Here is a 17,185-nt window from a genome sequence, read left to right on the forward strand (position 1 = left end):
TAGAAAAGTAGTTTTATGTGAAAGAGATGATGTACCTCATTGTGTATAAAATCTGTGAATGAACAGATAACACGGAAGTTGATGCCACCTGAGTTCAGGATAAGTGGAACTCGGGTCAGTATAGTAATGAAGTAGAGGTCAGGAGACTAGATTCTAGTACTGCCTCTGTGTCTTGCCAGCTCAGGGCGTGACGGAAGTTACTGGATCTAGTTTTTAGCTTCATTCTAAAGTGAGGAATATTGGATGAGACTGGTTCTTCCAGGCCCAGTATTTCAGTGCTCTACTGGGTGGTTGGACTGATGGGTAAACCTCTACTTAAAAGAAAATGGTCTCCTGGTCACCTCCATCCTTCAAAGCCATCTTTTTGCCTTTCCTTGGGCGCTGGAAGCATCATTGAGGGCTCAGGGATCTAACGGTACAGGGGTCATTGTTGGCATCTAGTACAGCTCTCAAAGTACACGCTTTCTGTCATTTTTATTTAGTGCTAACATTGTTTGTAAACAGCTGCTTATCAACTTCAATAAATTTATTTTGAAAATAAAGATAATTTTTTAAAAAGGTAATGAATACTGACATTACTTACATTTTTTCTTATGTGAGCATCCATTAGGAACAAAATTGGGATTGGCTAATCAGTTAATAACTTCGTTGATTAAAAAAGTTTATGGGTTTGTGACCACCTAGAGCGGTGGGATAGGGAGGGTGGGAGGGAGGGAGATGCAAGAGGGAAGAGCTATGGGAACATATGTATATGTATAACTGATTCACTTTGTTATAAAGCAGAAACTAACACACCATTGTAAAGCCATTATACTCCAATAAAGATGTTAAAAAAAAAAAAAAGTTTATGGGGTTCCTACTAAGTGCTTGGCCCAGTTCTCAGCACTGCATGTGGCTGTGACAGGCAGAGAAGGGGCCTGCTCTCCTGGAGACTGTCTTCTGGGAGACCGAGAATAAGCAAGAATAAGTAACATATGAACGTCTTTATGTGACAGAAATAAACGTTAAACAATGAGGAGGATAAAAGGAGGAAAGGGGGATTGAAATTTGGGGGTGTAGTTTGACTTTAGAGAGTCTGGCGGGAAGGGTGGCCCTGAGCGGGGGGGATGCACAGCTGTGCAGGGACCAGAGTCTCCCCAGGCTCGGGCGGGGAGGCAGAGGGAGGGCCCTCCGGGCACATCCCAGCATCTGGAAGGGACTTGCTTTTATTTATTTATTTATTTTTGGCTGCATTGGGTCTTTGTTGCTGTGCACGCGGGCTTTCTCTAGTTGTGGCGAGCGCGGGGTACTCTTTGTTGTGGTGCGCGGGCTTCTCATTGCGGTGGCTTCTCTCATTGCGGAGCACAGGCTCTAGGCGCGCGGGCTTCAGTAGTTGTGGCTCGCGGGCTCTAGAGCGCAGGCTGAGCAGTTGTGGCGCACGGGCTTAGTTGCTCCGTGGTATGTGGCATCTTCCCGGAAGAGGGCTCGAACCCGTGTCCCCTGCATTGGCAGGCGGGTTCTTAACCACTGCACCACCAGGGAAGCCCTGGAAGGGACTTTCTTTAGGACTTTGGCTTTCCTGCTGAGAGAGGAGAGAAGCCAAAGGAGAGTTCTGAGCCAAAGGTGACATGACCTGAATTTTCTTTCTTCCCTGACTCTTATAATGTTTTTATTATGAAATTTTCAAACATAAAAGAGTAGAAAAGTGGCACAGTAAGTGGTCGTCTGCCTGCCATCCAGAGTCGACTGTTTTTAACATTGTTGACCACTGTTAACATTTTGCTGAATCATTTCAAAGTAACATAGTGACTTCCCACTCCCAAAATACTTAAGTGTCCATCTCCCCGAAGAAGGACACTCCTGCAAACAAGAGTTTCATTAGTACACCTTTAAAAATGATTGAGAGTAGTATTAACTATCACTAGGGCAACCAGTCTGGTTTGACAATCCCAGTAATAGCAGCCCTTGTACTTAGAAATGACTCAGGTTGGCCGTCTTGTCTAATACTAAGTCCATTTTCAAATTTCTCCTGTTTTCAAATTATATTGAATAGCTGTTTTTCTTTCTTCTTTTTAAAAAATAAACTCTAATTGACCACACATAACCTTGGATGTCTCTTGAATCTTTTCATCTGGAGTAGCCCCTGCCACCCTGCATCTCCAATTTATGTTTTTCTAGAACTGTTCTCACTAGTGTGCTGCAGAGACGGGGATCCGTAAGAGACAGCAGTGGTCCATTCCAGAAATGATGGTGTCTTGGGCCATGGTGATCGCAGTGGGAGTGTCATGAAGTTGGTTGGAACCTAGAGTGCACAGGATCTACAGACTGGATGTGGGGTTTCAGAAAGTAAAGCCAAGGATGCCTACCGGCTTTTGGTTTGAGCATTTAGAAGGATGAAGTCGTCTTAAACACTAAGGAACATAAACATGCATGAGATTAAGTGAATTGTGTAGGAAGAGAACCAAAGACTGGTCCCTGGGGTCCCCTGACATCAGGATGCTGTGGGGAAGAGGAGGAGAGTCCAGGGCCCTGGCCTCCAAATAGGGAAAGCACGGGGGAGGAGGGCGGTCGGGGAGTGGCCATCAGCATAAATGGAGTCAGAGAATTGATCATTGAGTTGGTAATGCTCAGTATTGTTTTCCAGGAAAGGTAAAATCGGGACTCCCTATGAACATGTGTCAGTGATTTTATTTAACTGGTTAATTAACGAGGGAACCAGTGAGATGTTACAACTGATTCAAATAAGGATTTGCCTTAGGGAATTTATATTCTCTGGCAGAAGCCTTTTGCATTGCCAGGAACAGGAATAATTTGTGTCGCTCTGTATGGGAAACATTTGCATTCCTGTCAGTTTTCTACAAGTTAGCTTCTGTCTCTACGGAGTTGTAGATCAGCCTGGTGGGAGGCGAGGATGGAGGTAACACAGTGAGCGAGCTGGGCCGGCCACCAGTCTTTCCTGCCCATTTCACAGTCTGGTGGTTTTCCCCGCCGTAGCACCGTTGGTCACCTTGATGAGGGCAGCGGTGGGGAAGGGCCGGTTGGCTCGGGTTTAAGAGGAATTGTGAATGGTGAAGAGCTCTGCACAGGGGCAGAGGCAGTGGGGTCTGGAGACTAAGGTGGGAAACCCGAGAGTGTGCTTATCCAGGATCCAGGTGGGAGGGGAAATGGGCCCGGGGAAGGGGTTGCTGGAACTCGGCGGAAAGAGGGCCAGGCGGGTGCGGCCTGGGTGGGCACCAACAGTGTACTTGGGTTTTCAAGAAACAAAGGGCCCACTTAAAAGTTGGAGCACTTTTGAAAAGCAGACACACGAATGAGCAATAAGCACTTGAAAAGGTACTCAACATCATAAATAATCACAGAGATGCAAATTCAGATCACAGTAAAGTTCAGTTATGCAGCCATTAGCTTGGCTAAAACTTGAAAAAGGGTTAATACCAAGTGTTTCGGGTATGGAGCAGCTGGGACTCTCACATACTGCCCTTCACACTGGACGGTTTCTTGTCAAGTTAAATACTGTCTGGCTACATGTGACCCAGTGGTTCCTCACCTAGGAATTTACCCAAGAGAAGTAAGACAGGTCCACACAGGCTATCCTTGAACGTTCATACAGCTTTATTTATCACAAGAAAAGTCTGGAAACGCCTCGTGTCCATCAGCATATGAATACATAACCAAAACGTGGTCTTCCCATGCTGTGGAATGCTACTAGCAGTAAAAGGACCATGTTTTTAACATGTTGGATGAATCTCAGAAAGATGCTGAGTGAAGCATCTAGACAGTGTGTACATACCGTATGGTTCCTCGTGTATAGAATAGTAGAAAATGCAGACTAGTCTATGTGACAGAAGAAATTGGTTGGGGGTGGAGGAGTTGGAGGGAGGAAGTTACTAGAGAGGGCCGAGAGGAAGCGGTGGGTGGATGTGTCCTCATTGTGGGGTAATGTCGGAGCTCATTGCATTGCATACTTTAAATGAGTGCAGATTATCATGTGTAAATTGTGTCTCTATCAAGCTGATTCTAAGAAAAGAGGGAGGGGATATATGTATACATATAGCTATTCACTTTGTTGTACAGCAGAAACTAACACACCATTGTAAAGCAATTATACTCCAATAAAGATGTAAAAAAAAAAAACAGACATTCTCTGTTTTTAAGTAAGACTTAGTTTTGTGACAGCTAAGCCTTCCTTTCTGCCTATAATTCTCATAGTAAGAAAGGAGTCTTTAGTCAAAATGCTAGATGACTTAGGATCAGAAATATACTAAGTGTTCTTCTTGGGAGATATTGTGGGCATGGAAAGTCTTGCAGGCACTTGTGGAAAGATCCTTATCTGAGTTGGATTAGATGTAGCTTAGGTCAGTGGATCATTCCCTTCCCACACGGCATTGGTGATCTTTGATTTTCCTTGTCTGTTCCTCCCTCTCTGATGGTGCATTTTTCCTCTCTAAACCGGGCGCCATCATTCTATTTGGCACATAATAAGGACTCAAAAAAAGTGTCAGTGACACGATGCTTGGTTATTTCCTGTCTGTCTTGGAGTCACGTCTGTTTTCAGGGATATTGTAGTGCTAGAACAGAATGGCTCGAACACTTACCGTAGCGAAGAGAAGAATTTGAAGAAACTTTCGGTGACACTTGCCATCTAGTAAGTGTGTGAATACTTTTTTTTTTTTCGTTTTTACAGGTTACTGCAGAACTGTAATGATGACAGTTTGAATGTTGCACTTCCAATGAGAATGCTTGAGGTGTTTTCCTCTGAGAACACCTATTTGCCTGTTTTACAAGATGCTAGCTATGTGGTGTCTGTGATTGAACAAATTTTGCACTACATGATTCAGAATGGTAAGTCGGCGGTGTAAGAACTGGGGGTGGCGTGGTCGTGAGCAGTCAGCACCAGCCAGGGCACCTTTCGGGGCGGGAAGCGTTGTGTGAATCACAGATTCTAACATCTGTCCTCGTCTCTACCCACCCTCAAAATTTGGAAATGTGTCTGCTATCTTTACCTCACTTTTCCTGTTGCTTGAAAATGAAGTAAGTTAGTGTCTGCTTTCGGAAGTTGTTCCAGGTGGTCTGGGCCCGCAGTGCAGGCCTGGCTGCCCTGGCCGAGTGCCGCGGCCGGGTGGTGGGCACAGTCACGCCGCAAACACAGTGCCACACCGACCAGGGAAGAGCCTGTCCCAGGAATCACAGTAGTTCAGTAGAGGAGACGAAGGTGCTCAGTTTATTTGAATTTTCTTATTAACTCGGTGACACACGTCTTAAAGTGACTGCATTCTGTCAGGTATAATAACCTAGATCTGCAGTTCCTCTGAGAACGTGTTAGTGTTGCCGGCAGAAAGACTATGAAGTGCATATGATTTTTAAAACTTCTATGATAATTAAGTAACATAAAGTAAAAAATTTGATTCCCAGGGAATTCCCTGGTGGCCTAGTGGTTAGGACTTGGTGCTTTCACTGCCGTGGGCCCTGGTTCAGTCCCTGGTTGGGGAACTGATCCCGCAAGCCGCGTGGCGTGGCCAGCAAGGACAACAGCAACAAAAATCTGACTCCAAAAATCAGCTGCTTCAGGGCTCCTGGACTTAGGAGCGTTAACGTTAGAATGGGTATGTTATGAGTCGTAAAAGGAGCTATAGGGTGTTCTGGAAAGCAACAGTTACTGATAAAAACATAAATAGTTTTGCTTTTGTTTTTTTGAAATGGACTAATCTGTTGATGGATTAAATCTAGCTAATTTAATTCTCAGGATTAAAACTGTAGAAATTAAATTCTTATACATCCAACCTTACTGTTTGGCTTAGGTTTAAAAAAAAAAGAAATCCTACTTAGTTCGTTGAAAAATTAGGGAAACTACTGAGTTAATTAAAAGTAAATTGAAATTTGTGGAATTTGATCTTTTAAAAAGCAAATTAATGGCAATTGTAAATGGTCCACTGTATTAATTGATGTATTATTATATATATTGACTTAAGACTAAGCATTCAATGAGAATTTTTACTCTTCTTGCTTTCAAAAGTGTAAAGATGATAACTAAGAAATGTGCATTATTTTAAAATGTGTCTTGAACTAGGAGATGCTTCAAAATCTTACACAGCAGGTGCTGCTTCCAGTGTCTGTGGTATAGCCATGTTTCATCTTTTTTGATAAATTACTTCCTGACATTACTAGTCTGTAATGTTTTAGCGTCGTGTTCATTTACTAGTTCATGTTGTTATTGTACACTGTAAGTTGACTTAACATGAAGCTTTTTAACAATTGCAGCAACTAAACTACTTAATGCTCTGTTCATGCTGTCAATCTGCACATATTTGTGTTAATATATTAATACTACGATACTTTAAAAATTTTTCTTGATGTGTTTAAAAATTTTTTTTGATGTATTTATGTCTTTTCAGTTTTATAGCAAAAGAGCTTTCAGGCTTTCTTGTTGCGCGTCACTGGTAGTCAGTGTGTGTGAGGTTAGAGTTGGGGTAGTTGCAGAGCAGGTCTGGTGATCCCGTGCGGAGACTCACTGTTCAGCGACCGAACATCGGGTGCAGAGCTGGAGAGAGCAAACCAAGCAGGTGGAGTGCGTGTTAGTGTGAGCTTACAGTAACGAGATGCCTGCAGACTATGCCTGAAGATGCTCTTACTGCCGTGCAAGAAAGGGGCGCACGCTTCTATAGGACTGCATGACCTGAGTTGTTAGTGGCGGCAGAGTTATGTTCACCATACCCCTAGAAAGCCCATCAGCAGCTTAGAAAGGCCATGCCAGGTGTTTCTGCTTCATAGAGGTCGTCTTTAAAACATGTGAATCCCTCGGTGCCCACATTGTGGTCTCCAGAGGGATCCTTTCCTTTAGAAGGGATTGAAGAGTCCCTGGTCCCGACTGGGAGATGAGAAGGTGAGACTGGGCCCTCTTGTCCCATCGGGAAGCAGAGATGCTCACCTGACTGCACCCCATCAGCAGTATGATGATGGTCAGGAGTATCAGCAAGTAGAACAGCTGCAGTGGATGGAAGTCTACCCAGGGGTTAAAGTCCTGGATTCAACATGATGTTGTTTACAAAACCACAAAAGGACTTAATTACTTGAAGGATGCTTGAGAGACAGATTTAAAAACTCACAATGTATGGGATTTACTTGGATCCTGATGCAAGCAAGCTAGTTAAATAAAATTTATAACATGAGTCAGCTGGAGACTTGAACACTGATAGGTATTTGTGATATTGAGGAATTATTACTAATTTATTTTAGCTGTGATGATGGTAGTTTTAAGAAAAATAAAGTCCTTTGATGATATACTGAGATAATTATGTCTTGGATCTGCTTCCAAATGAGTGGAGGCATAGATGACTGGCTATAGTTGATAATTGTTGGTGCTGGGTAGTGGGTACGTGGACTTTATGCATCACTTCAAGCTACATGGGTGCCTAAAGGTTTTCTTAATAGAAACTTGAAGAAAAATTAGCTTGAAGCTGTACCTGTGGAGATTTATAAAAAGCATTTAAAAATTGACAAGTTTTTTTTTCCCCTCCTTATAAGAAAAGGTATGAATTGATACAAATTATAAATACGTTTTTCTTTTCTTTTAGGGTATTATAGATCTCTCTATTTGTTAATTAACAGCAAGCTTCCATCAAGTATTGAATATTCTGATTTATCTCGAGTTCCTATAGCAAAAATTTTGCTAGAGAATGTTTTAAAACCATTGCACTTTACTTACAACTCCTGTCCAGAAGGTGCAAGGTGAGAATGGAATTAATTTATTGATTTTGTAATTTCACAGGATTGTATGTATCCAACAATAACTTTGACATAGGATGCTATGTTAAATATAGACTTGAAAGTCAAATTTTTGCTTTATTAGTGTGACTCAGTTTAAAGAAAAATGTACTTTTTCTATCTGTCCTGCACCCTAACATAAATTTATAATTCTGATGACCTGGTTATTTTCTTCCTTTCTAGTAGCTATCAAAAGTTAGCAAAAACACGGCAGAGTTTTTTTTATAGGAAAGACACAACATTAAGTTCAGGGTAATCTAGTTGATATTGAAAGCTTAACATTGATTAGGAAGATATTTTGTGACCAGTGATTTGAATCAATGATTTTGTGAGCAGTGTGTTTTGGTTTTATTAAAAGCTTCCATTTTTCTTTTTAAGGCAACAAGTTTTTACAGCCTTCACGAAGGAGGTCCTGGCAGCCCCCTTCACGGAGCAGGTCTTCCACTTTGTCATTCCCGCCTTGGCCGACGTGCAGACCGTCTTCCCCTATGAGCCCTTCCTGAATGCACTGTTGTCCATAGAGGGTCCACACTCCAAGACCAGTGGTGGAGCGCCGTGGCTCTTCTACTTTGTTTTAACTGTTGGTGAAAATTATTTGGGTATGAAATACAAGATGTGTCTTACCCGAACTCACATAGAGGTGGTATTAGCGCATAAGAGCATGGGGTGTGGTGGCGGGTGTCCCGTTGTCGAGGTGGGCTCTGGGGTCGGGATTTCTGGAAGGGCGTATTTGCTGAAGGACTGTGGCCTGGGCAGTGTCCCTGGGGAAGGTTTCCAGGCACAATGAAAAAGTCTGCTTTAAATACATATTATAAGGCCTCACAGATTAAGAAGAATTTTAGAGTTGAATGGGAGAACTCCTGGGAGTGTGGGGATGTTTTCCCCATTTATGCTAAACTGCTAATGTGCCTATTGTAAAATTTTGGTATCTTCCTCTAGTATATTTTAATGCACACATCTATATATGAATTGTTAAAGTTTTAATAATAAGTCCTGGTCAGAAATGCCTCCCTGAGTACAGGAAAAATGTTAACCTGAGTTTTCCAGTTTCTTTTTGATCCCTTTTAATTAACGGTTGTAACTCATTGTTTTACAAAGGGACCCTCTCTGAGGAAGGACTGCTAGTGTATTTGAGAGTCCTCCAGACCCTCCTTTCTCAGTTGCCGGTTTCACCTGCCAACACAAGCTGTCAGGATTCAGCCAGTGACTCTGAAGATGAGAGTGGAGAGACAGACACGCAGACAAGTGCTCCAGTAAGCTCCCGGGTCCTATGCGTCCGAGCACAGCTTCATCTGACGTCGGAAGTCAAAAGCTTGTGTCCATCCTTATTTCTAATTATATAAGTAATACATCAAGACATTCTTATTGTAAAGCCTTCAGCTGTATAGATAAGGGCCCCTCACCTGCACTGCCATCGTGCCCTTCCCCAGAGAGAGCCGTCCTCGTGATTGGACACGAGTTCTTCCATACCTTTTCCTTACGTCTGTACAAGGTTATGTGGAGATACATAGTTTTGTGTTTGGTTTTTTCATGTAAAATAGGGTCATCCTGTATATTAGTTTAATCATTACTCAGGAAATAGTTCCTAGGAGTGAAATGACTGGGTTAAAAGCTGCTAGTTCTCAGGAAGCGCACTTACTGTGTGTCAGGCACTATTCTTCTTTTTCTTTTTTTAAAGAATTTTTTAAAAATAACTTTATTGAGATACACTTCACCATAAAATTCACCCTTTTATTTTTATTTTTTAAATACATTTTTATTTTTATCTATTTTTTAAAAATTGGTTTTTTTTTTTGGCTGCACGGCGTGCAGCATCTTAGTTCCCCAACCAGGAATTGAACCCGTGCCCCCTGCAGTGGAAGCGCAGAGTCCTAACCACTAGGCTGCCAGGGAAGTCCCAAAATTCACCCTTTTAGAGTAATACACAATTCAGTGACTTTTCCGTGTAGTAACATAACTGTGCAGCCGTCGCCACTGTCTAATTTTAGAGCATCTTCATCACTCCACAAAGAAACCCCAAATCCATTAGCAGTCAGTCCCTTTCCTCCTTCCCCTCAGCCCCTAAAAGAAAACATGAGGTTAAGTTTCTTCTTACCCTGTCTTGTGAACAGCACACAACGTCTTTGGTCAATTTTCGCAAATTTTATGGATGATAAATACTATGATTGGTTTTTAAATTCATTTTACGAACAGTGTCACATATTACCTCCCACTTCTCACCGAGTGTTGTTTACTGTGCATTTTCAAGGAATAAAAAGCTTTATGTCACTTATGCACACAATTTGTCTGCCATTGACGTCTTTTTCTCTTAATTACACAATGGAAATGGCTTGAGGTGTGGCTGTACTAGGTTTTAGATATATATTTTTTTTGGTTAGGAAATTTCTCTTTGGTTAATGCCGAGTCTAGTCCCAGGAGCAATACACTTGAGAGTGACTTGTGCTGTGTGGGGTGGGAGTTGGGGGGGGGGGTGTCGAGTGAAAGGGCACAGAGGCTCCCTTAGCAGAGATGAAAAAGCCATAACAGGAGGACAGGGGGAAACAGATGAGTGGTTGCCAGGGTTTAGACCAGGGCAGGGTTGATTACAAAGAGACAAAACAGAGTTTTGGTGGGTGCTGGAACTCTTGCATCTGTCAGAACTCAGAACTGCACACCAAAAAGTGTGAATTTTATTGTACGGTCAAAAAAAGAAGTGGGATCCTGTAGATGAAATGTAGATAAAACTTCTGTTTTTAGAAGACAGTTTGTTAATACTTAACCTTCTAGAGAATCTGTGAAATTTAAATTTTATTTGTATAGGCATACCTCATTTTATTGCACTTCTCAGATGTTCCATTTTTTACACATTGAAGGTTTCTGGCAGTTCTTTGTTGTCAGGTGATGGTTAGCATTTTTTAGCAATAAGGCATTTTTAAATTAAGGTGTGTACATTGTTTTTTTTAAAGACATAATGCTATTGCATTATTTATTTAATAGGCTATGATAGAGTGTAAACATAACTTTCATATGCACTGGGAAACCAAGAAATTCATGTGAATCACTTTATTTCGATGTTTGCTTTATTGTGGTCTGGAACCAAACCTGCAGTATCTCCGAGGTGTGCCTGTACAAAATGCGATTTGTATCTTAAGTGAAGAGATATATATATATAGAGATATTAGATACATCTCTAATACAATGTTTTATTTGGTGGTAGACTGTTATAAGTTACATAAATTATATTCATCCAGGTTTCCAAACAGTACAGTCAGTAATACCCAGTGTTGTATATATAGTCGTTTTTATATACTCATATATATGTACATATATGAAATAAGTATATATCTTTGGTTAATATCCCAAATAGGTAAACTGCATCGAGTATTAGCTCAGCTTTTAGTCAGTGAATCAGATATTCTAGAGAAGTTAAGCTGTAAAATAACAGGTTTATGTATTTCATTTGATGTTTTTTAAGTTCTTTAATATTCTGACTATTTTGCTTAAACTGTGGTATCTCCAATAATTTAAAATGAAAATTTTATCAGATGGTAATACATTTTCACACATGTATGCTTAGTATAATGCAATCTGGAAAATATGAAATAAATTTTTCTTAAAATGTAAGGACTAAAAATATTGTCACATTAGTAAGCAAAAACTGAGTGTTCACAGTTCCTGTGTTGTTATGCTGGGCAAAATTGGTACCTATCATAGATAATGACTTTGGATCTCCAGAGGATTTCAACTTACTTTAACGGGTGACTTGGTAGAGATATTGATACGTTCGTCGTGATGTGGCTAATTTTTAGGTAACGCCTTTCTTATATTTTCAGTTGAAGGAAAATAAGATTTTACGTTATCTTTGTAGTGTTGAGCTGAGTTCTAATAGAACATGGTTAACTCAGACTAACCCATCTGGTGTGTTTTAGGAGGATGGTAGACTGTCAGTACCGTACATAACCGAGGAATGTCTGAAAAAGTTGGATACGAAACAGCAGACCAACACCCTGTTAAACCTGGTCTGGAGGGACTCAGCCAGCGAGGAGGCCTTCACGCTGATGGCGGCCATCTGCCATACCCTCATGGTGCAGCACCGCGTCATGGTGCCCAAGGCCAGGCAAGTCTCCTGGGCGTGGGTGCCTCGGTCCCCGGGGGGGCTCTCCTCCCTCTGCTGGCCATCCGCTCCCTCCAGCCAGCGTCATGGAAAATGAAAGTTTGTTTGTTTTTCTTTTCTAAACCAGCTAATACTGTTAAGTCCTTTCCCTGGCCTTTGACATGTTAACCAATCCAAGAAGCTCCTCTTGTGTGCTGTCTGGGGTGAGGGGAGCTTAGTCCTGGCCACCCCTGTAAAAAGTCTGACTCATGCCTGGATGACAGAACCAACATATTACTTGTCTCTCTAGGCCTTTTCATAGCACTCTTTTTGTCAGAGTGCCCTTGACAGTTTACTTTGGTACCTGAAAAATTTTTGTCCTTCAAAACTTTGAAATGAACTTTTGAGAGGGACAAGAAACCTAGGAATTTAAATGTGGCAGATGAATGTGACAGTGACCTTAAACTATTGATATTCTGTCCCTCTATTTTGAGTGATAGCGGTTTCCTAGAATTTAACAGAACAGTGCTCAGAGGAGCGCAGTGAGACCGAATGTAGTGGTTCCACTAGGAACTGAGGGGCCACCCTCTGTGAGGCGCGTGGGTGCCTGAGTCCTGTGTGACCAGGCAGAGTCCCCTCTGTTTGTATAATGCTATCCCGTAACATGAAAAGAGCTGTTTCTTTTGCTAGGAAAGCGTTCTTTGAAACGAGCTGTATGCAGGGAACTCATCGCCTGCAGCTGCCTTGTAAACACTAATGCAGCCAACTAATTAGGTGCTGTCCTAGCTCATTGGTGTTTATTACCGTCGGACGCAGCAAGATGCCAGGGAAACTGCGAGCCCGGGATTAGGTGATGAGCTCTCTATGGGCTAATTGCGTCAGAGCAGGATGTGAGATCTGAGGCTCTTGCAGCTGAACTAGGCCCCTTGCTTTTATTGGAGCACAAAGTCCATTGCTTTGGGTAGTAATGACTGGGTTTGATGCATCGCTGCCCTGGTCTGGGGTTTACCGGTGAACCGCTTCCAAAAGGTGTTTAATGGTAAAGGAGCTTTATATGTAGCCTTGATTTTATGAGTACAGCACCTATTTCCTCTAAGAAAGTACTCCAGGAATTTTATTTATGGCCTAAATATATTAGGTTTTGAGTATTTAGAATGTTTTTCATAGCTCATAAAAGAGCAAATAGGCTTATTTTAACTGTTGTAGATTTTAACTACTTGCAACTTTTTTTAAGGTATTTTAAAAGATGATTATTAAATTTCTAGGCTGATAACTCACTCTCAACTCTTCCCAGGCTCATATTAGTCCCTCTTATTTTCAGGGTTGGGATTTGAGGTTTTAATTTCTGTTTAACATTGATTGTCAGGATGTATAAAGGAATGTGGAGGCCCTTCCTACATTGATAATGGAAAGATTTCTAAGATATACGTTTAAGTAAAAAAAAGGAAGATATAGAGCAATGAATAATTATCTTTTGTGTCTGAAAGGTGGAAAAAGTAAGAATGTGTGTTTGTATTTGCGTAAAGAAACTCGGAAGTGTTCACGAGAAATTCATAGAAGCGATTACTTCACACGTCTGGTTCTGCTGGGGAGGTTGAGGGAGGAGGAGAGGGTGGACTTGAACCATGTACTTTTTAATATGGTTTGAGCTTTGGATTATGGGAATTAGTTTAATTTTTAAACATTAAGTAATGTACTGCCATCTCCTTTTATGAAATAAGACAATTTGTAAATCTTACCATTGAACTTGGAAATCTGAATAAATTTTTGGATTTAAAATTCATATTCACTCATTTTAATTATGAATAAATATTAACTGGTTGTATTGTGGGAGGGGAGAAAAAGTCAGGCACTATCCCAGTATGTAGAGAACTAAGCCTGGAAAGTGGGATATTTAAGTAGACACTTGAGGACAGCCTGTCGGCAGGCGCTCAGCTTTACCCCTGGCTGACTCAGAATCAGGCTTAGCGGGCAAGGGTCTGGTGTTGTGCTGGGCGGATCCGTACTGTTGGGAAGTGTTGTCCACGCTGGACGAGGGCCTCGCTCGCTGCTCGCTGCCGCCCAGTCTCCCTGGGGGCCGCCTGCTGCTCGCCAGTGACCCTGAGCCGTGTCTGCCCCTCCTCCTCCTCGTCCCTCTTCTTGAAGCCGTTTTGCTTAAGACACTGGATTCTCGTGAATTTCCCTTTCGTCTCAGGCTTCTCCTTCTCAGTGCTTTCTGTGGGTTCTTCTTTGTCTCTGTTACAGTGTTTCCTAAACCTTAGACTTCTCTTCCTGTTCAGTTCCTTAGTTCCTTTCTGCTCAGTGGGTTCTCTGGGTGATGTTGTCCACACAGGCGGCTTCACCTGCTTTCCGGAGCTCCAGACTCCCATTCAGCCCCTTATTAGCAGGGGCCGTCCTCACGCTCCTTTCCTGCTGCCTGAGATTGAACTCAGCATCTTTCCCCTAAACCTGGGGGTCACGCTGGGGCTGCAGTGTCCTGTAGGGCCGCCACTAGTGAAATGTGGCCACTTCACTTTGAATTAATTAAGATTACATAAAAGTACAAACCCAGTTCCTCAGTCACACCAGCCACATTTCAAGTGCTCAGTTGTCACGTGTGGCCCGTGGCTGCCACATTGGATAGCACAGTGTGGACCAGTTCCACCATCACAGAAAGTTCTGGTGGACAGCGTTGCCTGAGAGTTTGGGCTCTCTCCGTAGTTCCCTGTCTGCATTGTCACCATGGTGTGTGAGTGCTGCGTACTTTGTGTTGTGTTGCCAGACTGAACTGTCAGGAATATAACCCACATTATTTCATTCTCTTGCCTGAACGTCTAGCAGTGAATCCCTTCGGCTCAGGACAGCACTCGCATCTCTTTGCCTAGTGCTGTGCAGTGCCCTCTCCTAACCCAGTGTTTGGTTACCCCTCTAACTCTGTTTCTAGCCATACAGTTAGGGCTTTTTGCCCCAGCCACGCTTCATTACTTTCATTTTCTTGCTATTTTTTATGCCTCCAAGGTATTTCATGCCTCTCTCCTTTTGCCTGTGCTGGTGTCTGTCCAAAACGCCTCTGCCCTCCTTCTTGTCTTTTCTTGGCTGAATTGTCTCTTAGAGTCATGCAAAGGATATCATCTTTCAGAAGCCCTCCTGAGTTTATATCCTGAGATTTCACCTGTAATTACAGCTTCTAGTGAAATTTTCATTTAATGGTAGGTACTCCCTTAAAAGTTGATTTTCAGGAGTTTGGGTTTATACTTAAGGTGGGTGGATGAGCATATTCTTTGGGGCTTGGCTCTTCTGTTTCATTAACATCTAGAGACTTTGAAATGGAATTTTAAAGGTAGTGTTTTAAGGATCAGAAAGGTTGGTGTTACAGTTTTCCTCTAGTTCTCTTGTTCATACCTCATATTATAAGCCATCAGAATCAGTTTTATTGTATCAGGTGCTTGATTTTTCTACCAAAAATTAATAGAATGAGCCAGCTTAATTGTGTCTTGTGTTATTAATCATTGTGATTTGGACAGTTGTGTGCCCTGGGAGCGTATAGCCGTTTCCTCATCTGTTTTCTAAGCACTATTAAGTAAATGTGATAATGGGTACCCCCTTTCCTCTTGATTTGTAAGTTCATATCTTTAATAATTTGAGATAGAATGATTGTGCAAATGACTTCAGCGAAGAAAAATGCAAATTTGTGTTACATGGGTATTCCAGGAGTACTATATACTGTTCATGTTTTTGTAAACAAATTTTTATAGTATTTTAGAAAAAATACTGAGAATGTACCTACAGAGAGAAACAATTATTATTATTTTTGCCTATGATTTCATGCTTGCTTTTATTATCAGTGATATTTTTGGTATAAACAATAGATTTAAGCAGCTATTGGTTATTGTTATAATTTGCATTCTTACGAAGGTCAGATAAAATTTGTGAGCTTTTTGACGTTTCAACACAATGATTTTATTATTGCCTATCTTGAAATCATATATAGATTATAAATGAATTGGCAATAGTTATTGTTAGAGGCATCAAATTAATAAAGTAGGCCTCCTTTAGTCAAATTTAGGAATATAATTTGTAGTGAGTTTTGAAACTTCTAAGAATTTTCTAAACATTTGAGGATGACAATTCACAGGAAATACAAGTGAACTTGGAGAAAGCATGCACAAAGGCTGTTTAAAAGTTTTCTTGAAAGAAATAAAAGGGAAGGGAATATCAAGGAAGGCATCTAAGGTAATGAATGCTGCTTGCTTTCTCCCATTTTAATTTAAACTAATATGAGGGAAGGCACATTTTTTGAATCGGTTCATCTTAAAATTAAAGAAAATTAATTATCACGGGAAAGGGAACTGTCTGTTTACCCTGGTCATGGTTTCAGCACTGGGATGTTAGTTTAATTAACACAGCTGTATGTCTGAAGCTTATCTTCCGCTCTTAGTTCCTAGTTCGTGAAGAAAATATGTTTTAGGTTGCTTCAAGCTGAAATACGTCTTAAAATTTTTATTATCAGTAAGGCAATTTGGAGCTTATTTTTAGTCTTACATTATTCACAGGTGAAATTTATATGTGTATTTTAATATTGCTTTTGCCAAAAAAGTGATACTTTCAGCAGGAAAACACAAAGTATCACATTTGCACTTGTGTGCGGCAAGAGCAGAATGGTCTTTGGGTGGGTGACTTGTCATATTTCTCTTACCTGTGACACCTTTACATACAGAGGAAGTCTCTGAGAATGCCTTGCTGTCATGACCTTTACTACCTGTGTGTGAGCGGGAGTCTTCCATTGTGTTCTCTTTAATAACTTGAATAGTCCTTTACTGATTAACTCATAGGGTTGTCTCAGCTAAATAAAGCTTAATGGGTAATTTTTAATATATCCCAGTATATGTAAAGAATACTTCACTTCCTTACCTTTTAGCAGTAAAGTCCCAAATAACCTTTATTAATTTATAAAAAAGGTTTAATAATTTGTTTTATTATTGCCTATTGAGTGATTAATTTAGGAACTGTAGTTGTTTCAAAATTAACTTGAAAAAAATTAACTTGAAATATAACTTTTGAAATGTGTAGCCATTAAAATGATGTTTCAGAAATATGTATATGTATTCCGAGGTATTAACTGATTATCTTTGGGAAGATGGGATGAAATGTTGCTAAAGATCTTTTCCCTTGTGTTGTTGTTGTTAAGAAAAAAGAGCAAAAGAAACACCTACTTACAGTACGTTGTTCCTCAGACCTTTGAGGTGCCAAGTGTTAGTATTTATATTTAACACGAATTTAAGAAATCGTGTCAGTAAAATTATACTAGATGGTACACGCTTTTAAAAGACCTTAATTTCTTGGTTAAAGAGAAAGAAGGCAAGCAGATATTACCTTCTAGAATTCCTTCATGTT

At 41.0% G+C, this 17,185-nt stretch overlaps 1 protein-coding gene across 4 annotated transcripts in view; it reads left to right on the forward strand.

The window, feature by feature from the left end:
• The window catches only part of UBE3C (ubiquitin protein ligase E3C), a 123,272-nt gene that overhangs the window by 32,852 nt on the left and 73,235 nt on the right, over window positions 1–17,185 (forward strand). For all 4 annotated transcript variants that reach the window (XM_061199001.1, XM_061198999.1, XM_061199000.1 and 1 more), the window contains exons 6-10: window positions 4,664–4,821; window positions 7,551–7,704; window positions 8,119–8,339; window positions 8,839–8,993; window positions 11,649–11,836. In XM_061199001.1, the coding sequence (XP_061054984.1) occupies window positions 4,664–4,821; window positions 7,551–7,704; window positions 8,119–8,339; window positions 8,839–8,993; window positions 11,649–11,836 (876 nt within the window). The remainder of the gene's footprint in view (window positions 1–4,663; window positions 4,822–7,550; window positions 7,705–8,118; window positions 8,340–8,838; window positions 8,994–11,648; window positions 11,837–17,185) is intronic.

Source organism: Eubalaena glacialis, chromosome 8, assembly GCF_028564815.1.
Source record: "Eubalaena glacialis isolate mEubGla1 chromosome 8, mEubGla1.1.hap2.+ XY, whole genome shotgun sequence".
Taxonomy (NCBI): domain Eukaryota; kingdom Metazoa; phylum Chordata; class Mammalia; order Artiodactyla; family Balaenidae; genus Eubalaena; species Eubalaena glacialis.